The following is a 27388-nucleotide window of genomic DNA, read 5'->3' on the forward strand; positions in this document are numbered from 1 at the left end:
GTACGCTGCTCAACCCTGCCTGAACTTTCCTGTAAACAGCCACTGACAGACTGCATCCCTGCTGGGTGGATCCTGCGACTCCTAGAGGGAATGGCACTTCTTGTTTTTAATTAGCAAGGTGAAAGGTGAATTAAAACTAGCAGTTTGGCAAGTCAGTGCAAGAGGCTGACTTCTGAGAGGCTTCCAGCAGCCCGAAGACAGGACCTCCACGGGAGAAGGGAGTGCGTGTGCTCGGTTTTTTTTTTTTTCCTCTCTCTCTTTTTTTTTTTTTTTTCTGAATGAACAGCTTTGCCCAAGTGACTGAAAAATACAGCTTCTTCCTGAATCTACCGGCGTAGTTGCTGAAGAGCGCTCTAGACAGGACATGGCTCTGAAGAGTCACTCTTTGGAATGTCCTCTTGCTCCCGGCTTATAAACAACTGTCCTGAGGAAAGAAAGGTTTTACATAGCCAAATACAGCCTGACAAATGGCACTTCGGAACTGTGCTTTCTGATGACAACGCGTTCGATTTCTGACAAAGCCTCTCGCACGCTGCCCCTGGAGGGAAGTCCTAAGTAAAACTCAGACCCTCCTTAAAGTGAGGAGCGAGGGCTTGGACGGTGAACACGGCAGCATGGCATCCGCGGGGCACATTATCACCTTGCTCCTGTGGGGTTACTTACTGGAGCTTTGGACAGGAGGTCATACAGCTGATACTACCCACCCCCGGTTACGCCTGTCACATAAAGGTAGGTTACCTTTCCAGATCCTTTTGTTTAAAAAAAAAAAAAAGAAAAAAGAAAAAAAAGTCGTTTAACATTAACATAGGCTTATGGTCTTCAAAGACCTTTAAAATGCACCTGAAAAATTTATTGCAAAACTGACCTAAAATTCTAAGTACTTCTGATTAATGTGTCATACTCACCTCATCTGAAAACAGTGCAAAATCACATGTCAACTTAGAGATGTTATTTTTGTCTGTAAACATTGGATTTTATCAATAAGGAGTTCACTCACTAGCCCGCGGAACACAGGAAGGGAGGAAGCAGGTTGTAAATAGCCTTGAGAGGCTGAATCCACCAAGTTAACAGTAGGTATTTAAATATCAGTTTATGCATATGAGAAACAAGGATGCTGGGAAAGGGCTATAGAAATAGGGGTGCAATTTGTTCTTTTTGTTTTTGTTTTGTTTTGTTTCCATAATGGAGGTAAGAGGAGGAGAAAATAAAAATCCTGAGGAGAAAAATGATGCCCTACCCATAACTGTCATCATCACGTAATTAAAATGATTAACAACTAATATAAATTAGTTTTCCAGTTGATTGTTAGAATTTTTTCATGTGTGGCAAAGGAAAATAGTTTATGACAATGCTTGTAAAATGGCTAATATGGATTAAAGTATTAGTATTCACTAGCATTTGTAGTGTAAATTTATATTGCCTTAATGAAGATCTAACAGCAAATGTTTAAATATTTCATTCTACAATTGTCTTGTAAAGCAACATCATACTCATAAATAAATGATTAAAAGATAGATTTTGCATCAGGACCAATACAAGCCAGTCATGAATAGGTTTGGTAATTCCTCCTGTAAACAAACAAACAATAAACAAAACCATGCTCAGAGAAAGTGACTTTGCTGACTTAATATAAATTCGGAATAAATTGTCAGCAAAGAAGTATTTATTATCACCAGCCATTGAGACATTGAGACAGATAGCAGATGTAATACTCAGGATTACATAAGAATCATTTTTCAATTGTGTAAGCTTTTAAATTGTCCCCCACTGTAGAAAGAACAGAAGCTTGTATTTTCTAAGTACAGGTAGAATATTTATCAGGAGAAACAAAAAGGGAGTCCCCAATTTTATGTGAAATGTTTGGCCTTTTTGTCTTTTTATTGGACAATCTTCAGTAAATGTTGACTATAGAAATTTTTCATTTTTAGAATAGTGGGTATTTTCTTAGTTTAAATAGATTTCCTATAATACTATCCAGTAGATAATATAAATTTAAGAAATCCATTGATACTAAATTGGTAAAGTGTTTAAAATATAGTGCCCAGAATTAACACTAATCTTTTAACTTGGGAAGATGTATCATGGTATGTATCAAAATGCCTATTTCTAAGAAGTTTATCATCAAAGATGTCAACATGTACAAATTTGATGTGATGGAATATGGACAAATAAAAATGCAAAAAAATATAATTGATTGTTTTTCTTATGTAGACAAGTAGATAAGCTGCCAGTTTTTGCAAGCTACAATTCTGTTATATCTAGTATTAACTTTTTATACCTTATTATTGGGGTACTTGTGTTTTCATGGTTCAATATCAGTGTGTTTTCCAACAGGTCACATTTTAATATTTCATAAGAGAGTTAATAATTTGATCAAAAAATACCAAAGTTCTCTGATACAAGTAAATGTTATGCATAATACTATTATCGAGTTCATCTTTATTATGTCACTTTTATTCAAAGAAATAATTGTAACTGATGTTATGAGTGGTGTCATATGGTGTGAGAGTAAAACCGCTAGTATCTATATGTACACTAGACTGAAAACTCCCACAGGATTTCCCTTAACTTTGAATTTAATGGAACCAGCTGAAAATGCACAATATGATGTTTTTATACAAAGGCAGAATAGAGAGAGTTACGTGAAAATAGAATGTTCCTACTTGTGCAATTTAGTTAGTAAAGTCAGTTAAGAGATCACACTGGAGATGCTACCTGAAGCAGCAAATGCCTACTGCACCTCAGGGGCCTCAGTGAAAAGAAGAGCATATATACTGTCAGAGGAGGGATATTCAGTCCCACCAATACAATATGAACAGCCCATTTATCTCTCTACACTCTGGAATTCAGTGAATATTTTAGAAGTCTTCAAAAACTAGGAATAAGATATTACAGATTAATCTTTTGCTGACTTGAATAATGTCAGTAATGACAAGTGTTCAGTAGCGAGTGAATTAAGTAATATTTAAACGAGTATATAATCTTTCAATATAAGAGGCACTAGGTATATGTAATATAGCACCTCTGCACCGCTGCCTGACCACTAGCAAGGAAATCCAGGAGGCTCCCTGGAGGTAGCCTACTAGAATAATTCAGAAATTCTTTTCACAGTTGATGATCTAAGCTGTATGGGAGAAAGGCAGGCATTTTTCTCATATTCTTCACTTTTAAGATGGCATTTGAAAACACAAGCCTATTGTTTCTTCCCAAGGAGGAGGAGAAAGTTTATCATATACACAGCATGAGTTAAATTATATAAAAATATGTTCAGAAAAAAAATGTCCAGAGATTTGCCCTTTTCCTCTCCCCTTCATTCTCCATTACTATTTCTGGGAATGACATGTTCTTAACTAGAGCTGGAAAGGAAGGGATCATTAGGATTAAAGAGGAGAAAAGGCAGCGAGAGAGAGAGAGAAGGAGACAGGGTACAAGGGTAGTAAGAGGTGTGGAATATTTTCTAGTTGATTTCCTACTGCCTTGTGCCCCAATGGGGTAATATTGAATCCCTCTCTCTTCTAACTGAATATCTCACTGCACACTAATATTAAGAAAATATACTGGCTTAGGGCAAGCCTGGTGGATAAAATGATGAGATAATTACTCTTGTTGAAGCAATACATAAATCTTTTAATGTATTTTCTAGTTACAAGGTAAATTACATTAATAAGTAAAAATGTAGCAAAGATTAAAATGGCAAGATGCTGTCCTGCTTTGTAAAAATTTTCAGTCAAGATTTGAGTTGAGTTTGGCTGTATCAGGCAAATATTTAAAAGTTCATGGATAGTTATGCATTATAGCTAACTTTATCCCAGCTCAATAGGGTAATATTGGTGAGATTAATGCAAAATTTTAATATTCTTCCCCAAGGGTTTCTTTGAAAAATACTGTAGTCCTCAGGACAGAAACCAAGGAAAGAGAGAATGAAGGGAGAAAAGTCCTGGTGGATTCATCTACTTCCTTCTGTTGATATCTGTTCTCTCCTTATCTTTCACCATCCTGCACTAATGAGGTTACAGGGAAGGCAAAAATAAGCTTCTTGATAATGGAGCTCAGAGAAGAAAAAACAAATAAGCCAAGACCTATGTTGAGCAAGAAATACCTATGTACATGGAAAGCCCCAGAAATTCAATCATGGGAGCTTGGCAGACAGGGGTAGGTGTTTGAAGTCTCAATAAGCAAGAATGCAGTTGCAGAAATCAAGGAGAATTGCTGCTTAAGCATAAAATGTTCTCCTAGAATAGTTGGTGAAGAGACATTTAAATAAAGGCATGGATATGGCAGAAGAGCATTCCTAAAATATGTTAACATTATACATGTAGATTTAAACATGGAATATATACTTATGCAGATAGAACTTGTGATAGAGTGTTAATTAGTGTATCTGTATTGGGTATTATAACCAATTAAATACAGATTTATCATAGTTCAGAGAACTCAGGATTTGAAATCAGAGGCCTCTACTCCAGCTCTGTACTTCCCACTTATAATAATGATAATTAATTGTCTGCATCTCAGTTTCCTCTATTTGAAAATAGGGGTAGTAATGGTAATTTGCCTGTACATTTTACTGGGTTTTTGAGATAATCAAGTGAAACAACAATATCTGTGAATGCACCTTATCATCTAAAAACCATTTATATTATTAATGTTTTTGCAGACTGATACAAAGTGAGAATATTGGAAGGAAACATGTCCTAAAGAGAAAAACCTTGAAAATGTTATGAGTTTATATTTCAGCAAGTGCTAGGATAATGCTAATGTAGAAGACAGGATAAAGTTGCTCTTAAATAGCATAAAACATATGATTTATCTTGATAGATTGCACTCACTCCAAATTTCATCTTCCATATCTTTGACCTCTAGTTATAATAACTCAGAAGATGATTACATTGTATGTGCATTTTGCAAGATTCTTGGCCTATATTTTTTTTTTTGCTGTAGTGTACACATATCGATTTGTTACATGTATTCACTCTACAACACACATTTTAGAATTCATTCCATTTACAAGAAAATAATTGACAGAGAATTCTAAAAGAGCACAATGTTAAATAAATATTCTGAATGATCATTCTGGAGGCCATGGTATTTATTTTATACCCAAGGCAAATAAAAAATGAGGTAGTGACTGAGCCAGTTTTTCCTGACCCAGCTCATAGCTTTGGTTCCTCATCCAATAGCCTGGTATTATCAATAGTGACATTAGTCACACATCTCTGGGTGTTAATAAATAAAAACTGGTCATAAGACATGATTCATAAGCAGAATGATTAAATAGGACCCAGGAGGAAACACTAGCCTATGTGCCCAGAGCTTCAGGGAGAGACAGTGAGAATTAAGTGGTGGATTTATTAAGAAATAGTTTATATTATAACGAATATCACTGGATAAGTTGTGAGAAATTACAATATGTTTTGTTGAGTCTGCTTTATACAAAATATGCTTTCTGTGGAGAGAGCCTTCCTATGAATTTTAGAGTGCTATTATTTGCATTTTTATATTTGCTACAGACAAATATTGTCCATGTATCACATCAGTGCATCTGGATATATGAAAGTCCCCAAATGTTTCTATGAATTATTAAATTCTTATCTGGATGTTGCATTTTACAGTGGGAAAACAGTTATCTTTTAGTATGGAAATAGGGTGAGGGAAGCTCAGGGTTAGAAAAAAACAGTTCATATATAAACAGTGAATTTATATATGAACTGGGTCAATTTTGGAGTGGAAAATTTATGTGTATCAAATCATTTTTTCAGCTTTACAAGGAAAGTATTCTATACATAATATATAATCAATGCCTGTTCTTTATTAATAAATATATTCAACAGCTATGATGTCATAATGAAATATTCTTTAAAAATTATGTTGTCATATTGTTGTTTTGCTATCCAGGTCAGATTTGTCATCTAGTCAGAGCTGAGAGTATTACACAGAGAGGGCCTCTGTTTCTTTCTGGGATGAGATCACTTGGTGGCCTCAGTTCTATGACCACATAATAAAGCACCAAACCATGAAATTGGTTGTTACTGGTGAAAACTATTGCTAACAATCTGCTCAGTCAGTTTTATTTCATCAAAGACATTTAAAGGAATCATCATTGAGACTTCTTAGCGGGAGTATGTGCAAAGATGTATTTCTTTATCTTTGTATATAAAATTCTTCTGTGGTTTAATAGAGGAATTTAGTCTGCAGGAATCCAGAAATATCACTTTGCATGCATGCATGCCCCTTCATACATAGCCATCCCAGTGTTAAAGTCTTATAATTTCAGTCTCTGAGAGTTAAAAACAAAACTAAACTAAAATTATACCATTTATAACATTTTCCAAAGGGTGCAGAATGAAGATTTAGATTATTTTCTTGGTTTTAATAGACAGGGCCATAAGTTAGTAGTTTCTAGTGTAACATATGACACTTTGTAATACTCTATACATTATACAAAGGATGATGGTTATTTTGATATTTTTTTCACAGTAAAGCCTTAAATAACATTGGAGGCATAAGAGAAAACATCAGTGTTATTATTAATTCCTTAGTCTTAAGTGAGCATTATTCTTTGCACTCATGATAGGAATGATAGTGACAAGACTGGATATTTTATAGTCTGGATATTCTGGACTAGGAATGAACAGGACATGTCCATACCACATTTACACCAAGTGTTGCAGTCTCTAATATTAAGAGAACATTTTTGGTCAAAAACAGTGATGACTTCAAGAAAAGACATCTCTGCGGAATTGATATCTTTCCTCCATATGGCCCTATGGTGGCCAAGACAACTGATTACTCGAGAAGTTTTCAGCCCTAGTTCTAACACCTATTTCAGGATATTCTAACCATAGGGCTCCTTTGCCTTGGTAACCTTACCTCCACAACTGGTATGAAAAAATAAAAGAGAAATCTATTGTCATGCCTGATTTCTGGGACTTAGAAATGTGTTTCACTTCCATCCTTGGTACCTAAACTCTCAGCCATCACTGTGCTATGCTCAAGGATTTAGTTTGTAGCCTTGGCATAGGAAACATACTAGCTAGTTTAGGCCCAGGTATTAGAAAACACTCTTACATTCGAATTTCAGTGGCCTAAAACCCCCTAGACTTTGGATGAAGCATATCTAATTTGAATCTGGCTTCAGACTGCATGGCATGAGCAAGTTACTTAGGTTTTCTGAATATGCATTTTCTTATCTTTAAAGTGGTAAAACATAATTTGCAAAAATTTGAAAGGATTACATGAGATAATGCAGATTAGTGTGCAGAATACTTAACCCTTAGGAAGCTTTTTATAAATTACTCAGTAAATCAGATGAGATTCAGAGAGAATTAATCTATGCTGTTCTCTTTTTTATTCTAAAAGCAATCATGAGCTAATTGTTAAATTACAACTTAAGATGAAGAGAGATCCTTAATCATCAGATTTTTACTTAAAAGCAAAGATTTTCTTTAATGAACCCCAGCTCTTATTAGAGTAGATAACTAGAAGGAGCAGAGAATATTGATGTCTCTCATGTTTGTAAGTTATTGTAAGAATTATTTTGTTTATACTTTAAGGAAAGTTGGAATTTTATCTGATGGCACCTTGGAGACAACAGACCAAATCCACAAAATAAACAGTACTAACAAAGGTAATTGTGGGCCCAGCTTTGTAACGCACAATAGAACTAATATTACTAAGGCCAGACCACACTGCCTAAAGTTAAACTAAACAGTGTCCTATAGGCAGCTATCAGCTCAGCATGTGTTGTTTACTTGGAAAGTGAAAGAAAGTCTCCCACTTTGCCTTCCCTTAGATGAACAGGTAAGATATCTGGTGCCATGCACAGTTCCTGACACTTAGTAGGCACTCAACAAGTGCTCATCAAGTGAGTATCTGAATAAAACAAAATGATTTAGAACTGTGTTTTTAAAAGGAAAAGATGATGGGGTGGGATAAGCAGGAATACCCATGAAACTGAGGAATCCTGGACAACTATTTATGGCCCCTTTAGCATAACATATGTTAGAGAAAAGGCTGGGGCTTTCTGTCTATTCACCTTCTTTCTCATCAGTGCTGCATTTAGTGAAACAGCTGGGACCTCCAGGCACCCTCCTGACACATCAGTTGAATTCTTTCATCTACATTCTCTCCTCCACCTTTTTCTCTACTTCCTTCTTCTTGTTTTTCTTCCTTCTCTTTCTCTTTCTCTTCTTCCTCTCCTCCTCCTCCTTCTATCTGTCTTGTGTTATCCTTGTCATTTCTGGGTTATCACTATACCCCCTCCTCCCTTTCTCTTTTTACTTAATTCTGTGACTACCCCTTTGTGAGGCTGGCACCACCCCTTCTCTCTTTTTCTCTTCTTCTACTTCTCTTCCAGATAAATACTTTTGATTTCTTCCTCACCTTAAGCTAGAAGGGGAAATAAAACATACTTTTAGTGAAAGATATGTATTCATTGGCCTTCTGTGTACCTTCAATATTTGTTTCATTTTTGTTTAACACAATAAATATAAAACATAACCTTTGAATTTTTTAGAAAAACTTTAAACTTACTAGGTATTGAAAATTGGTTGAAATCCATGATGTAGGAAATAATGAAATACTAAATAAATAGCTTACTAGCCACCTGGACAGTGTGCCCTCTTTCTCCAACCTGTTTTTCCACTGGGAAGCTGATGCTTTCAGGCAACATAGGATTGTGGCAATTGGAGAGGAGAGGAATTAGGGCACTGCACAGGAGAGAGCAGAGCCTACCAGCCAAGTATTCTGTAGCTAAACTGGAGTTAAATGTCAGTTAAAATATTATTGATGTAAACCTATTTCTATGCACTTTTGGTTTGTTTTCTCTGAGTTTTGAGCTTTAATTTAGGGAAACCAGAATAAAAAGGGGGTTTTATTTACAGGATAGAGTGGTGGAACAGAATCCCTAAGAATAAGTCTCAGGGGTGATTTTAGGTAGCCAGATCAACTTCAGAACTGGAAAAGAACAGCGGCAAAGAAAATGAGAATAAAAGAGGGTGAAAACAGAGGTCAGCTGAGGACACTGACTCTTTCCCTCCTGACTTGTTCTTTCCCAGGAAATGATGGGAATGGAGAGGGGCTTTAAGATACACTGTGGAAGTAAAGTCAAATAGGAAATGTGCTCTCAGCATTGTGTATAGCTGTTTACTCCTCCTGATTGCTTTTTTCCTAACACTGAGTCAAAAAAGTTTATTATGAACTTCAGGTCCTTTCCAATTATAGAAATGTAGGGCTCCTTTCTTCTCCTTACCAGGCTTCAGAAGCGTTTCTCCAAAACACTTTTGAAACTTGTATTAGGAGATAGTATGCTGTAGTGGAAAGGGTATGGACTTACAATTTTTGAATCTACAGTATATTTTATTTGATGCTGTCTTATTCTTGCTAAATCATCGAACTGAGGCTTCCTTTCCTCATCATTATAAAGGGACTAATGAACACTTCCTATCTCGTATGATTTTGGTAGAAAAAAATTTAAATGTATCACAAAGATGAATGATATGGTGTTATAGTATCTTATAATACTTTCTAATTTATGTAATTGTTTTTAAATATATTTAAAGGTCTTTCAGGGCAAGGAGTAATTTTTTGTAAGACCCTTGGGGATGGAATAAATTCACTTCAAATCATTCCTAAAGGCTATAATTACCGCCTGGGCTTTCGTATCTACTGAATTAAAATGTATATATATTTAGTTGGCTTCCATATTATGGTCAAAATAACACAACTATAAAGGCTAACTTTATTTTTTAGAAGGTTCAGAGCTACTGCTAAATAATTCACCTGCAGGAAGTCTTGATTGAATTACATTGCACAGGAGATGATGTTACTATAATTTTCTTCTGCTCTGCTTCTGAGCTGGGGCAGAAAGGAGATAGAAACTGGAGTTAAATGAATGCTACACAGAGTGTGGTCCATGGACTGCAACATCAGCATTCCCTGGGAGCTGCTGAATCAGATCTACTGAATCAATAATTCTGAGGCTCAGGAATCTCTGTTTTAACAAGTCCTGTGGGTGATTCTTAGTGAAGACTCAACTATGAGAAACACTGGGCTGTGTGTGTGGAAGGATGCTACAAAAGAGCCTCAAGCTCATATTACCTTTTTCATTTATTCCTCCTTTAGCTTCATCCCCTAGGTTAAGGGTGGTGTTGAATGTCCAAATGACGCCTTGATCTTGATAAATATACTTAGATTCATAGATATCTAACTATATTACCATTATCTGCATATTTTTGTATTAAATATAAAGTGTGCCTATTCATTGATGATAATTTAGCACATAATTTAAATATTTTTAGAGATTATTGATGGTGTAAATATTAGCATGATATAGCTATGATTGAGTTCTGATGAGAAAACATCTAATATGGATCGATGATGGAAAAGCATTTTATAAAATTCAAAAATTCTTCCATGTCTCAAAGAGAAGTTTTCCTGGAGAAATGAAATTAGATGTCGCTTACCACTTCATCTCCTTTGTTATACATCTTGATCATGGCCTGTATTAATCTGCTCTGATGTTGCTATAAAGAACTGCCCAACAGTGTGATAAAATTAAGACATTCCATTAATATTGTTATGAATGACCTCATTGCTCACCATGCACGATAAAGCTGTGTTGTTTCCACACAATATACATATTAAAACACATAATTCATTTCAGGGTGCACAGGATACTATGTTATCATAGAGAAAGCCTTTCTAACGTTTTTTCCCTTAAATTCTTTTGGGGTAAAATCAATGGATATAGCTTTGAGAAATAGTGGATAGCTATATATAATGAGTAATTAACAAAGTTTATTGCTTTAAACACTTTAATTTTAATCACATTAATAATAGGTAAAGTGACCATGTGCATTTGTTAACTATCATAATCTTTTCAAGGGACAGAATACAACAATTTCCTCCTTGATCTTGGACACCAGCCCAGAAACCACTGTCCTACTGCCTTGTAAGGATCTCCTCTTTCTAAAATATACGTTAAATTAGCAGAATATTTTGAATGAAAAAAAAAAAAAGAACTGCCAGAGACTGGATAATTTATAAAGGAAAGAGATTTAATTGACTCACAGTTCCACAGGGCTAAGGAGGCCTCAGGAAACTTACAATCATGGCAGAAGGGGAAGCAAACACATCCTTCCTCATATGTCAGCAGAAGAAGTGCAGAGCAAAAGGCGAAAAGCCCCTTATAAAACCATCAGATCTCCCGAGAACTCACACACTGTCAGAAGAAGAGCATGGGGGAAACTGCCTTCATAATTCATTACCTCCACCTGGTCCCACCCTTGACACATGGGGATTATTACAATTCAAGGTGAGATTTGGGTGGGGACACAGAGCCAAACCATATCATTGCCTTCAGAGAATTAAAAGAGCCTATAATTTTTAAGTAGAATTGGCTTATTATTCAATCATTTATAAGTATTTGTTCAGCTTCTTCAATGCTTTAGGTACTGAGCATCATGCTAGGATTTTAAGAATAAAAAAATCCAGTTTTATAAACATAATGTGGTATACTGTTTGGAATCCTGGGATAGTAAAGGATTATTAGATAAAAACTAAGGAAATCTAAATAAAGTATGAATTTTAATTAATAATAATGTATCAATATTGGTTTATTAACTCTGATAAATGTACCATACAATGTATATTGTAAACAAGGGAAGCTAGGTATAGGTATAGGGGAACTCTCTGTACTCACCATAACTGTTCTGTAAATCTAAAACTATTTTAAAATAAGAAGTTTCACACACACGCACACACACACACTCTCACACATAGCTTTTAGTCAAACCCAGTTCTCAAGAAGCTTAAGATCCAGTTGTAAAAGGAGACAGGTCGTAATAAGTAGGGTGCTTTTTTTATATACCAAGGGATGCTATGAAAGCATGAAGTTGGAGCTGAAAAAGAGAACCAAAGCTCAGTCTTGAACATGAATAGGAGGAGCTTGGGCAAGATGTTATGAACAAATTAGCTATGTCATACCTTGCCTTGCACCATCTTGCCATGTGCCCACAATCATCCCACTGCATATAATGCACTGTATTCTCCCAGAAATTAACTTAATTCCACTGTGAACATGACTCTACCAAACACACTAGTATCACACGTTCTTTGTCCTTGCTAAATTTAATTTCCCCCATTTCTAAATGGCTTTGAGGAATTTTCAGATTTTTTGTATGAGAAATATGATTACTACAAATTCACAATTACAGTTTGAAAATACTGAGGGCAGTTATATTGCATTTTATTGCTTGAATCTTAGAATCTAATAAACTTTAGGTACTGAATATATTTTATGTATTGCATTTAATATACAGAATTTAATTCTATCCATATAGATACATATCTATATCTATTCACACTAGTGTTACCAATCTTAATTCTTTTGCTGAATACCACATACAATTCCTAACAGAGATGGCAAAAATGAAATGATAGGGTTGGGAGAGCATTGAGAATACAGGAGATATGATGAGACTATTTCTCTTCTGCCCCTTTTGCAACATATTAGGCACTAGCTTGGCTTCAACTCTTCCATTACAAAAGTTCTGAAGAGAAATCCAGGACTGCTTTAAAATTATTCAGAAAATATCTGTAAATTATTAAAAGATATAGTTTGAGGCTGTGGCAGAGGACAGTATGAATTCATATGGGCCATTCAAATGATTATTGTCACGTTTGACTCAACTTTTCTTCCCACTTGCTCCAATCATGATCTCCCAATTTCCAATTTCATTCATTTCTACAGTGACAAATTATGAAGAAACAGAGAAAAAGAACGAATACAAGAATACCGTGACAAAGCAGAAAGAAAAGAAAGTCAGAACTGGGAAAGAGTGATAACTTACCCATCTTTGTTTTTTTCCAGAAAGGCCCAACTGATCAAAAGCAAGATTTTTTTTTTTGTCAGTCTGTCTCTGTGCAAAAGTTTTATGAATAATTTGGCCATTTGTCTTTCATTTATCATTTTAAAAGCACAGCTATTGGTAGTAACATAGTGAGAAGGAAAAGCAATGGCTATGTTTTATCATTCTACTTAGTTTATGAAAGGTATTTGACTTTCTCAACCCAGGTTATTTGAGAAACAACTTATGAAAATTTCATTTTACTAAGATTTTATTATATCTATAAGCCAAGCAAAAATGTTTTTTCATGTACTTAATTTATCAAAATCAATTGATAATATATTTTGAAATGCTATATCCTTAAGTTTGTTTTTTTTGGTACTATACTATAATTAATGAAATACAATGCACTTAACACAAACTGTAAACTAATGGGCATAAATAGAAATGTCATATTCAGAAGAAAGCACACATTTGTCACCATACCTTATTATTATAAAGAGTAAATAAAAATAGAAATGGGAAGCACTGGATTACTTTATTTTTAGAAACTAAAGATAATCTATAAAAAGAAGTCTATAGAAATTAGGATCACTTCTATAATCCTGAGCAAAGCAAAAATGATATATGTTTAAAGAAAGGGTTAGGAAAAATAATGGTAAGGAAAAAATAATTTCTTTTGAAAACAGCTGTATTATTGATGAAACTGACATAACTTATTTTTCCTGATCCTAAGCAAAATAAATAATATAATAAAAGCAAACAGAAAATAAAGAAAGGAAAAAGCAATTTTAAGCTTGACATTGTCACAAAGCATAAGTGTTACACATATTTCTGGTCAGATGAATGGTAACTACAAATACTTTATAATTGGTTAGAATGAGTACTAGAATATTGAGCTTGCCGTCAGTTTAAGGTCTGGATAAACTTGAGCTAACCATATGGTATATTCTTAGAATAACCATATCACCCATAATCAAAACGTAAATTATAAAGAGAAAGAACTTTTTTCAAAGTCAAATGTTATAATTTTAGTTGTTGGGACATTCAATTATCCAAATCATTGTATATTTCCATTAATATGAGAAAGAAAATATTTTTTTTCTTATTTTGTCCAGAAAGAAGAAAGTAGATGGAGAAGACAGGACTATAAAATACTAGAATGGCTTTAATGAGCCACCCAAAATATTGATTTTATTATTATATTGTTACAGTCATAAGAAGTTAATGTGTTTAAACTCCTGTAACACATTCATATGTTTTAATTTCCTTGTAATTTCCCAAAGCAAAATTCGCTTGTAATAATATTTAAATAACCATAATAAGAAGGAAAATATTATAGGTAAGTCAACTATACAATTAAAAAAACAATCAAAAGAATGAAATAGCATTTTGTCATTATACTGCTCAGAAGTAAGACAAAAGTTACGTACTGGGCACTGTTTTTGACAGATTTTTTTGCCAAATGTTTTTTGCTTGCTCCAAAATGTGTATGCCCAAACTGAAGTCTGATATATTTTAGGACTGCAGAAGGATTTTTCCTATCTGGAGAAAAAAAAAACTGAATTATCTCTGATTTAAAAATTAATAAAGTTAAACAAGAATAAAAATGAGAAAACTAAAAAACCATTACCAATGAGACAGCTTACACACTAATAAAGCAGTTATCACTCAGGAACACGTTAGATGCCTTCTATAGTACTGGTCTCAAGGGACATAAAATACAATTCAAGAATTTGATTGTATGTGGTTATGTTTAGAATATAATATTATGCTTATTAGACACTTAAGTTTTTATATTAGTCAACAAATAGTAATAGTAATATATTGTTTTAAGTTAGAAATGCCATTTGTCCTTTTAGTCAGCTAATTTCTATCTATTGGATAGTTAGCAGAGTTGGTAGTGCTTCATTTTTGAATGTCTAGAATACTGTTAATGTGAGAAAACAAATACAAAATTGCCATTGGTTGTTTTGCTATGGGTGGAAAAGAATTCTTGCCAGTTAAGAACTACTGCAGGGAGTGATCTCCCTGTGAATGGTGTGTGTAATATTGCAATTTTGTTGATGACAGCACTGCTGCTTTTCACTTCTGGGACTCCCCAGCCAAGCTCCAAGTTTCCACTCACACTGCTAGCCACCCAAAATCTCCTTTTATCTTCAATGACTATTTTTTTTTTCCTCTTAACAAATAGGCTCAGCTGCTACTGCAGCCGGTTGCCCACACTCTCTCCCATACTGCTCTTGCTGAGGATGGCAGGCAGAGTAGAGAAGAACAGCTGAGATTGGCTTACTTTGGCATCTAAATAATTTTGGGTGGGTCCTTTCCTAACTTTATTATTCCATTTAATTTTATAATCTTTCCTTCTGCTGAAGTTTAAAAAAACATATAAATTATGTTTCCCTAAAATGTTTTCCTCGTCTGGCTGTGACTCTCTTATACCTGGCTGCTCAAGATAAACAAATTGGTTCCTTTTGCACATTGCTAATTTTTTTCCAATGTTAAGCACTGTTTAGAAATCAAATGTGGTAGAAGCAAATTTATTGGTGTGATCTTGTACATGTTACTTAACCTTTCTCTGACTAAAGGAGGTGTATAATAAATATCACCTTCTCATTGGTTATAGTAAGAATTAAATGAAAGAGCTTTTAAATGTATTTAGAGTAGTGCCTGGCACATAGTAATTGCTAAGAAGGTGTTTGTTAGAAAGTCAGAGAGAAGAAGAAGAGGTAAAGAAGGGGGCATGGGAGAGGGAAGAGGAGAAGTAGAGTGGATGAAGGACAAGGAGGAAGGAATAATTGCTAAGTGGAAAAGCTAATAATTGGCATTAGGGAATTAAAATCAACCTATGGATTTAGCATTTTACGTCTTATTTCAACAACAACAACAAAATCGTTCATTAGAAAAAGACTATAGTTTAGGAAAATTGTATAATTTTACCCAAATTGGATAATTTTATTGAGGGTAGGAATTTTAGTGATTACTGCCCACTCTGTGAAGTCATCATGTCCATGGCTTCCGGATAGGTGGTCACATGTTTATCATTTTGAATTTGTGCATTTTCATGGAGAGGGAGATTACTGCCTGACAAGGAATTCCATTTCATTTTGTAATAGTCTAGTGAAGAGCAAGTACTTACCTACCTAATCTCAAATCATTTTCCATATTTTAGTCTTAGTTTTTTTTTTTCTTTAATGCCAGCAGGAAGGACATAAGTCATGATGGACCTCCAAATATATAAAGATAGTGTATTAGTTCATTTTCATCCTGCTGATAAACTCATACCTGAGACTGGGCAATTTACGAAAGAGGTTTATAATGTACTTACAGTTCCACATGGTTGGGGAAGCCTCACTATCATGGCGGAAGGCAAGGAGGAGCAAGTCACATCTTACATGGATGACAGCAGGCAAAGACAGAGCTTGTGCAGGGAGACTTGTTTTTAAAAGCATCAGATCTCATGAGACTTATTCACTATCACAAGAACAGCATGGGGAAGACTGCCCCCATGATTCAATTACCTCCCACCGGGTCCCTCCCACAACCTGTGGGAATTGAAGCTGAGATTTGGGTGGGGCACAAAGCCATATCAGATAGTTATCATGCTCTTTTGTCATAGGTGAATATTCCTCAATATCTTGACTATTCTTTCAGTATTTTGGTTATTCTCCTGTTTGCTAATGCCCCTCTTAAAATGGAGCACCAGAATTTGTACTCCAGAGATGCTTGCTTTGTTTACAGAATAGTGGTGGTGCTGTTAACCAATGACTTTTTTTTTTTTTTGAGATGGAGTTCCGCCTTTGTTGCCCAGGCTGGAGTGCAATGGTGTGCTCTCGGCTCACTGCAACCTCCGCCTCCCAGGTTCAAGCAATTCTCCTGCCTCAACCTCCTGACTAGCCAGGATTACAGGCACGTACCACCATGTCTGGCTAATTTTGTATTTTTAGTAGAGATGGGGTTTCTCCATGTTGTTCAGGCTGGTCTCGAACTCCTGACCTCAGGTGATCTGCCTGCCTCAGCCTCCCAAAGTACTGGGATTACAGGCATAAGCCACTGTGCCCGGCCAACCAGTGACTTTTATTTATTAAAGCCACCCGAGTTGACAGCAGCTTATGGGCAAATATGCCATTTTATTTGATTGCTGTCAGCTCTTCTAAGGATTTTCTCATAGACTCTGTTGAACCAACTTTTTCCTTTATTTCATGCACGTGGTTTGTTTGCTGAAGTTAAGGAAAACCCTCTTCTCTCTCCAGTCTAGAATGTAGATCATATGTGTAGTAACAGTGTGTGGTGCCCTGAAAAAGACATGCACTTTGGAGTGAGACATTCCTATATTCAAAGACTGTATGGTTCTGCTATTGCGTCTTTGCTTAATTTGCTTAGCATCGTTTTCCACATTTAATGTCTTCAGGAAACTGGCTAGTTAAAATGGTAAAATTTGCATTCATTGTCGAAATTCTTATAAAGTCGTTTTGTTTTTCTTTTTAAATTTAAAATATACATTTCATGGGCTTTATCTAAAATGTCAGTATTTGGAAGGAGTTTAACATACAGTTGAAGCAAATTTTAATTAAAGTATATAAAATATATGCTTTTCTGGCTTCCCTGGATGATGTAGACCAATAAATGTCACTGCCAGTTTTCTTTATAAATATTATAAAATTATTTACAGACTTATAGTAAATGAAAGATCAATTTCAAGGTCTGGATAAATGAGCTAAACATAACCATTTTTTCATATGAAGAAACAAAACCGTCTTTCTTCATGGCTAAAATAAACAGAAGCTTTTTAAATGTCTTAATTTTTTATTTAAAAAGAATCTGGAATGGTCACAACAGAATGGAAGAATTAAAATACCATCATAGCTGTGACTGCTTAATTTTATAACTTGAATTTGCTTGAAATCTTGTAGATTTGCCAGTCTCTCTTGTAGAAAGTCCCATGTTTTTAAAAAAAGGCACATAATTTTTCAGAATAATTTTTAATTAACTCCTTGTAAGTCAAATGGTAATCTGTAAAAAATAATTTTACAAAAGACTTTATGTGTTAAAAATATTCATAATTTCCTCAAAATTTAAAATAACCCTATATTTTTGCCAAATCTCTTTGCAGCCTCTATTTTGTTTTTGTTATAAGATTAACTTCACCAAATGCTCTTTTCCTACATTACCAGTTTATGAGCTGCTTATACTGTCTTGGAATTTTGAGTATACAGGAAGAACTATTTTAAGAAGAGTAAAACATCATCAGTATAAGGAATATCACTAATGATCATATGCACCTATCCATACTACAGTTCTTGTAGCAATAATGAATTGATGATATTTCAAAATATCACACTGTGATAAACAAGGATGTCTGATCTCAGAAGATAACACATGACAGACTCACTGCTCTACCATAAATCATTTTGAATTTGTGTACCCTATCAGATATCTTTGGGATGTTTTTCCATTTGCTATCAGTATATTGTCTTCAGATGCTTTCAAGTATATCTGAATATAATATTAATCCTCTAACTTATAGACATTAATTAAAGTGATAGGGCCAAACTTTTGCTATCCTATTTTATTTAATATGACAATCTCATCAATATGAGGAAACGGAGAAATAAAAGACACATTCCTTTACATTATTATAGAGATTGTCAAAGTCCATTTTTCTTTAAGAAATGAAACAATTTTTATTCCCCGGGCAAGATGGCCAAATAGGAACAGCTCCCATCTGCAGCTCCCAGTGAGACGAACACAGAAGGCAAGTGATTTCTGCATTTCCAACTGAGGTGCCTGGCTCATCTCATTGGGACTGGTTAGACAGTGGGTGCAGCCCACAGAGGGTGAGCCGAAGCAGGGTGGAGTGTTGCCTCACAGGGAAGTGCAAGGGGTTGGGGAACACCCTCCCCTAGCCAAAGGAAGCCATGAGAGACTGTGCTGTGAGGGATGGAGCTCAGGCCCAGATACTATGCTTTTCCCACGGTCTTTGCAACCCACAGACCAGGAGATTCCCTCGGGTGCCTGCACTACCAGAGCCCTGGGTTTCAAGTACAAAGCTGGGTGGCTGTGTGGGCAGACAATGAGCTAGCTGCAGGAAGTATTTTTCATACCCTAGTGGTGCCTGGAACGCCAGTGAGGCAGAACCGTCCGCTCCCCTGGAAAGGAAAGTGAAGCCAGGGAGCCAAGTAGTCTTGCTCAGTGGATCCCACCCCCACAGAGCCCAACAAGCTAAGACCCACTGGCTTGAAATTCTTGCTGCCAGCACAGCAGTCTGAAGTTGACTTGGGACACTCAAGCTTGGGGGGAGGGGCGTCTGCCATTACTGAGGCTTGAGTAGGCGGTTTTCCCTTCACAGTATAAACACAGCCACCGGGAAATTCAGATAGGGCAGAGCCCATCGTAGCGCGGCAAAGCCACTATAGCCAGACTGCCTCTCTAGATTCCTCCTCTCTGGGCAGGGCATTTCTGAAAGAAAGGCAGCAGCCCCAGGCAGGTGCTTATGGATAAAACTCCCATCTCCCTGGGACAGAGGACCTGGGGGAAGGGGTGGCTGCGGGTGCAGCTTCAGCCGACTTAAACGTTCCTGCCTGCTGGCTCTGAAGAGAGCAGTGGCTCTACCAGCACAGCGCTTGAGCTCTGCTAAGGGATAGACTGCCTCCTCAAGTGGGTCCCTGACCCCCAGGCCTCCTGATGGGAAGATACCTCCCAACAGGGGCCAACAGACACCTCCTATGGGAGAGCTCCAGCTAGCAACTGGCAGGTGCCCCTCTCAGACGAAGCTTCCAGAGGAAGGAGCAGGCAGTAATCTTTGCTGTTTTGCAGCCTCCACTGGCGATACCCAGGCAAACAGGGTCTGGAGTGGAACTCCAGTGAACTCCAGCAAACTCCAGCAGACCTGGAGAAGAGGAGCCTGACTGTTAGAAAGAAAACTCCCAAGCAGGAAGCAATAGCATCAACATCAACTGAAAGGATGAGCACTCAAAAACTCCATCTGAAGGTCACCAACCTCAAAGACAAAAGGTAGACAAACACATGAGGATGAGGAAAAACCAGCACAAAAAAGCTGAAAATTCCAAAAACTAGAATGCCTCTTCTCCTCCAAAGGATCACAACTCCTCGCCAGCAAGGGAAGAAAAATGGTTGGAGAATGAGTTTGATTAATTGACAGAAGTAGGCTTCAGAAGGTGGGTAATAACAAACTCCTCTGAGTTAAAGGAGTATGTTCTAACTCAATGCAAGGAAGCTAAGAACCTTGATAAAAGGTTACAGGAACTACTAACTAGAATAACCAGTTTAGAGAAGAACATAAATGATCTGATGGAGCTGAAAAACACAGCATGAGAACTTTGTGAAACATACACAAGTATCAATGGCCAAATCAAGCAGAAGAAAGGATATCAGAGATTGAAGATCAACTTAATTAAATAAAGCATGAAGACAAGATTAGAGAAAAAAGAAAGAAAAGGAATGAAAAAAGCCTCCAAGAAACATGGGACTGTGTGTAGAAACCAAACTATGTTTCATTGGTGTACCTGTAAGTGATGGGGAGAATGCAACCAAGTTGGAAAACACACATCAGGATATTATCCAGGAGAACTTCCCCAAACTAGTAAGACAGGCCAACATTCAAATTCAGGAAATACAGATAACACCATGAAGATACCCTTGAGAAGAGCAACCCCAAGTTTTAAATGAAGGAAAAATGTTAAGGGCAGCCAGAGAGAAAGGTCAGGTTACCCACAAAGGGAAGCCCATCAGACTAACAGCAGATCTCTCTGCAGAAGCCCTACAAGCCAGAAGAGAGTGGAGGTCAACATTCAACATTCTTAAAGAAAAGAACTTTCAACCCAGAATTTCATATCCAGCCAAACTAAGCTTCATAAGTGAAGGAGAAATAAAACCCTTTACAGACAAGCAAATGCTGAGGGATTTTGTCACTACCAGGCCTGCCTTACAAGAGCTCCTGAAGGAAGCACTAAATATGGAAAGGAAAAACCACTGCCAGCAACTGCAAAAACATATGAAAATGTAAAGACCATCAACACTATGAAGTAACCACATCAACTAACGGGCAAAATAACCAGCTAGCATCATAATGACAGGATCAAATTCACACGTAACAATATTAACCTTAAATGCAATTTGGGTAAATGCCCCGATTAAAAGACACAGACTGGCAAATAGAATAGAATCAAGACCTATCAGTGTGCTGTATTCAGGAGACCTATCTCACATACAAAGACATACATAGGCTCAAAATAAAGGGTTAGAGGAAGATTTACCAAGCAAATGGAAAGCAAAAAAAAAAAAAAAAAAAAAAGCAGGGGTTGCGATCTTCATCTCTGATAAAACAGACTTTAAACCAACAAACAGAAAAAAGACAAAGAAGGGCATTACATAATGGTAAAGGGATCAATGCAACAAGAAGAGCTAACTATCCTAAATATATATGCACCTAATAGAGGAGCACCCAGATTCGCTAACTATCCTAAATATATCTGCATCTAATAGAGGAGCACCCGGATTCACTAACTATCCTAAATATATATGCACCTAATAGAGGAGCTCCCAGATTCATAAAGCAAGTTCTTAGAGACTTACAAAGAGACTTAGACTCCCACACAATAATAGTGGGAGACTTTAACACCCCACTGTCAATATTAGACAGATCAATGAGACAGAAAATTAACAAGGATATTCAGGACTTGAACTTAGCTCTGGACCAAGTGGACCTGATAGACATCTACAGAACTCTCCACTCCAAATCAACAGAATATACATTCTTCTCAGCACATCACACTTATTCTAAAATTGACCACATAATTGGAAGTAAAACACTCCTCAGCAAATGCAAAAGGACACAAATTGTAACAAATGTTCTCTTAGACCGCAGTGCAATCAAATTAGAACTCAGGATTAAGAAAATCACTCAAAACTGCACAACTACATGGAAACTGAACAATCTGCTCCTGAATGACTAGTGGGTAAATAACAAAATTAAGGCAGAAATAAATAAGTTCTTTGAAACCAATGAGAACAAAGACAAAACTTACCAGAAACTTTGGGACACAGCTAAAGCAGTGTTTAGAGGGAAATTTATGGCACTAAATCCCCACAGGAGAAAGTGGGAAAGATCTAAAATTGACACCCTAACATCACAATTAAAAGACTTGGAGAAGCAAGAGCAAACAAATTCAAAAGCTAGCAGAAGACAAGAAATGACTAATTCAGAGCAGAACTGAAGAAGATAGAGATATGAAAAACTCTTCAAAAAATCAATGAATCTAAGAGCTGTTTTTTTGAAAATACTAACAAAATAGATAATCTGCTAGCCAGACTAATAAAGAAGAAAAGAGAGAAGAATCAAATTGACACAATAAAAAACGATAAAGGGGATATCACTGCTGATCTTACAGAAATACAAACTATCATCAGAAAATACTATAAACACCTCTATGCAAATGAACCAGAAAATCTAGAAAAAAATGGATAAATTCCTGGACACATGCACCCTCCCAAGATTAAACCAGGAGGAAGTTGAATCCCTGAATAGATCAATAACAAATTCTGAAATTAAGGCAGTAATTAATAGCCTACCAACCAAAAAAAGCCCAGGACCAGATGGATTCACAGTCGAATTAAACAGAGGTACAAAGAGGAGCTGCTACTATTCCTTCTAAAACTATTCCAAACAATAGAAAAAGAGGGACTCCTCCCTAACTCTTTTTATGAGGCCAACATCATTCTGATAGCAAAACCTGGAAGAGACACACACACAAAAAGAAAATTTCAGTCCAATATCCCTGATGAACATTGATGTGAAAATCTTCAACAAAATTCGTCAAACCAAATCCAGCAGCACATTAAAAAGCTTATACACCATGATCAAGTCAGCTTCATCCCTGGGATGCAAGGCTGGTTCAACATATGCAAATCAATAAATGTGATCTATCGCATAAACAGAACCAATTACAACAACCACATGATTATCTCAATAGATGCAGAAAAGGCCTTTGATAAAATTCAACACCCCTTCATGCTAAAAACACTCAATAAACGAGGTATTGATGGAATGTATCTCAAAATAATAAGAGCTGTTTATGACAAACCCACAGCCAGTATCATCATGGATGGGCAAAAGCTGGAAGCATTCCCTTTGAAAATCGGCAGAAGACAAGGATGACCTCTCTCCCCACTCCTATTTAACATAATATTGGAAGTTCTGGCCAGGGCAATCATGCCAGAGAAAGAAATAAATGGTATTCAAATAGGAAGAGAGGAAGTCAGATTATCTCTGCTTGCAGATGACATGATTGTATATTTAGAAAACCCCATCGTCTCAGCTCAAAAACTCCTTAAGCTGATAAGCAACGTCAGCAAAGTCTCAGGATACAAAATAATGTGCAAAAATCACAAACATTCCTATACACCAGTACTAGACAGAGAGCCAAATCATGAGTGATTGCTACATAGAGAATAGAATACATAGGAATACAGCTTACAAGCAATGTGAAGGACCACTTCAAGGAGAACTACAAACCACTGCTCAAGGAAATAAGAGAGGACACAAACAAATGGAAAAACATTCCATGCTCATGGACAGGAGGAATCAATATCATGACAATGGCCATACTGTGCAAATTAATTTATAGATTCAATGCTATCCCAATCAAGGTACCATTGACTTTCTTCACAGAATTAGAAAAAGCTATTTTAAATTTGTTATGGAACCAAAAAGAGCCCATATAGCCAAGACGATCCTAAGCAAAAAGAACAAAGCTGGAGGCATCCCGCTACCTGACTTCAAACTATACTACAAGGCTACAGTAACCAAAACAGCATGGTACTGGTACCAAAACAGATATGTAGGCCAATGGAACAGAACAGAGGCCTCAGAAATAACACCACACATCTACAACCATCTGATATTTGACAAACCTGACAAAAACAAGCAATGGGGAAAGGATTCCCTATTTAATAAATGGTGTTGGGAAAACAGGCTAGCTATATGCAGAGAACTGAAACTGGATCCTTTCCTTTCACCTTATACAAAAATTAGCTCAAGATAGATTAAAGATTTAAAAGTAAGACCTAAAACCATAAAAACCCTAGGCGAAAACCTAGGCAATACCATTCAGGACACAGGCATGGGCAAAGACTTCATGACTAAATCACCAAAAGCAATGGCAACAAAAGCTGAAATTGACAAATGTGAACTAATTAAACTAAAGAGCTTCTGCACAGCAAAATAAACTATCATCAGAGTGAACAGGCAACCTACATAATGGGAGAAAATTTTTGCAAACTTTCCATCTGACAAAGGGCTAACATCCAGAATCTAGAAGGAACTTAAACAAATTTGCAAGAAAATAAAAAAACAACCCCATCAAAAAGTGGGCGAAGGATGTGAACAGACACTTCTCAAAAGAAGACACTTAAGTGGCCAACAAACATAGGAAAAAAGCTTATCATCACTGATCATTAGAGAAATGCAAATAAAAACCACAATGACATACCATCTCATGCCGTTAAAACGATGATCATTAAAAAGTCAGGAAACAACAGATGCTAGAGAGGATGTGGAATAATAGGAATTCTTTTACACTGTTGGTTGGAGTATAAATTACTTCAACCATTGTTGAAGACAGTGTGACGATTCCTCAAGGACCTACAACTAGAAATACCATTTGACCCAGCGATCCCATTACTGAGTATATACCCAAATGATTTTAAATCATTCTACCATAAAGACACATGCACATGTATGTTTATTGCAGCACTGTTCACAATAGCAAAGACTTGGAACCAACCCAAATGTCCATCAAGGAGAGACTGGATAAAGAAAATGTGGCACATACACACCACTGAGTGTTATGAAGCCACAAAAAAGAATGAGTTCATGTCCTTTGCAGGGACATGGATGAAGCTAGAAACTATCATTCTCAGCAAACTAACACAGGAACAGAAAACCAAACATTGTATATTCTCACTCATAAGTGGGAGTTGAACAATGAGAACACATGGGCACAGTGAGGGGATCATCACACACTGGGGCCTGTTGGGGGTGTGGGGCAAGGGGAGGGATAGCCATAGGAAAAATACCTAATGTAGATGATGGGTTGATGGGTGCAGCAAACCACTATGGCACATATATACTTATGTAATAAACTGCACATTATGCGCATGTAAAATAAAAAAGGAAAAAAAGAAATGAAACAATTTTTAAATTTAATCTATCTCAGGTAAGTAAGGAATAATTGTGTTCTAAAAATATGGTAGCAAATATAATTTCTAAACCTAAATTCATGTTAAATGTGAAGTAGCATTTTTTTTTCAGGTAGAGATAAAGCAGAAATGTTATTGCTTTTATTGATAGTTAAGAAAAATATAAATTAGAAGAAAGTACAAAAAGTGCCTATAATCATAATGTATACTTATGAATCTCACTACAAGTTATTAATATGTTGGCGTGTAAATTTTCTTTCAGATATGTAGCAATATATTTGAACACACAGGTTATTTTTATAAGAATGGGTTCATGTTGTACATGTTGCTTATTCATCTGCTATGGAGTGCTTTTTATGCCTCGGATTAGAGATATGCTTCCTCCATTTTATCTCATCATATTCATTTATTTGAATGTACCATAATTCATGTACCCAATTTTATTATTGCAGGCAATTTTGGTTGTTTCTAGTTTTATTTTCTTTTTATAAATTATATTGTTGTCATCATTAGTATACATATGTCTTTATGCACTTGTTTGATTATTTCCCATGTATGAATTCCTAAAATAAAATTGCCTGGCAAATGAGAAGGTATTTTGGTAACCTCCTCACATAGATTTAGAATAATGTTATTTTTCCATTTTATTCCACCATCTTCTTATCCAAGCATCACCCTGACATCAATGCACTTTAAAATGCTTATTTTTTTATTTATTTATCAACTTTTATTTTAAGTTCCAGGGTACATGTGCGGGATGTGCAGGTTTGTTACATGGTAAACGTGTGCCATAGTGGTTTGCTGCACTGATCAACACATCACCTAAGTATTAAGCCCAGCACCCATTAGTTGTTCTTCCTGATGCCCTTCCCAACTCTTCCCCACCCTGACAGGCCCCAGTGTGTGTTGTTTTCCTCTATGTATCCATGTGTTCTCATCTTTCAGTTCCCACTTATAAGTGAGAACACGCTGTGCTTGGTTTTCTGTTCCTGTGTTAGTTTGCCGAGGATAATGGCTTCCAGCTCCATCCATGTCCCTGCAAAGGACATGATCTCATTCCTTTTTACGGCTGCATAGTATTCCATGGTGTATATGTACCACATTTTCTTTATCCAGTCTATCATTGATGGGCATTTGGGTTGATTCCATGTCTTTGCTATTGTGAATATTGCTGCAATGAACATATGTGTGCATGTATCTTTATAATAGAAGGATTTATATTCCTTTGGGTATATATCCAGTAATGGAATTGCTGGGTCAAATGGTATTTCTGGTTCTAAATCTTTGAGGAAGTGCCACACTGTGTTCCACAATGAATAAACTAATTTACATTTCCACCAACAGTGTATAAGCATTTGTTTTTCTCCACAACCTCACCAGCATCTGTTGTTTCTTGACTTTTTAATAATCACCATTCTGACGGGCATGAGATGGTATCTCATTATGGTTTTTATTTGCATTTCTCTAATGATCAGTGATGTTGAGCTTCTCATATGTTTATTGGCTGCATGAATGTCTTCTTTTGAGAAGTGTCTATTCATGTCCTTTGCCCACTTTTAAGTGTTTTTTTTTTCTTGTAAATTTGTTTAAGTTCCTCGTCGACTGGGTATTAGACCCTTGTCAGATGGCTAGATTGTAAAAATTTTCTCCCATTCTGTAGGTTGTCTGTTCACTCTGATGATAGCTTCTTTTGCTGTGCAGAAGATCTTTAGTTTATTTAGATCTCATTTATCAAGATTTGCATTTGTTGCAATTGCTTTTGGTGTTTTCATCATGAATTCTTTGCCATGCATATATCCTGAATGGTATTGTTTAGATTTTCTTCTAGGGTTTTTATAGTTATGGGTTTTACATTTAAATCTTTAATCCATCTTGATTTAATCTTTGTATAACGTGTAAGGAAGGGGTCCAGTTTCAGTTTTCTGCATTTGGCTAGCCAATTCTCCCAGCACCATTTATTAAACAGGGAATCCTTTCTCCATTGCTTGTTTTTGTCAGTTTGTCAAAGATCAGATCGTTGTAGGTGTGCAGTCTTATTTCTGAGTTCTCTATTCTGTTCCATTGGTCAATGTGTCTGTTTTTGTACCAGTACCATGGTGTTTTGGATACTGTAGCCTTGTAGCATTGAAGTCGGGTAGTGTGATGCCTCCAGCTTTGTTCTTTTCACTTAGGATTGTCTTGGTTATATGGGCTCTTTTTTAGTTCCATATGATTTTTAAAATAGTTTTTTTCTAATTCTGTGAAGAATGTCAGTGGTAGTTTAATGGGAATGGCATTGAATCTACAAATTACTTTGGGCAGTGTGGCCATTTTCACAATAT

At 36.1% G+C, this 27388-nt stretch overlaps 1 protein-coding gene across 1 annotated transcript in view; it reads left to right on the top strand.

Annotated features, from left to right (window-relative positions):
* SEMA3E (semaphorin 3E) overlaps positions 1–27388 on the top strand; it is a 288304-nt gene continuing 260916 nt past the window's right edge. The window contains exon 1 of the mRNA XM_055392510.2: positions 1–729. Coding sequence (XP_055248485.1) covers positions 615–729 — 115 coding nt within the window. The 5' untranslated portion in view covers positions 1–614. The remainder of the gene's footprint in view (positions 730–27388) is intronic.

The sequence above is a fragment of the Gorilla gorilla genome, chromosome 6 (assembly GCF_029281585.2).
Source record: "Gorilla gorilla gorilla isolate KB3781 chromosome 6, NHGRI_mGorGor1-v2.1_pri, whole genome shotgun sequence".
Lineage (NCBI taxonomy): Eukaryota > Metazoa > Chordata > Mammalia > Primates > Hominidae > Gorilla > Gorilla gorilla.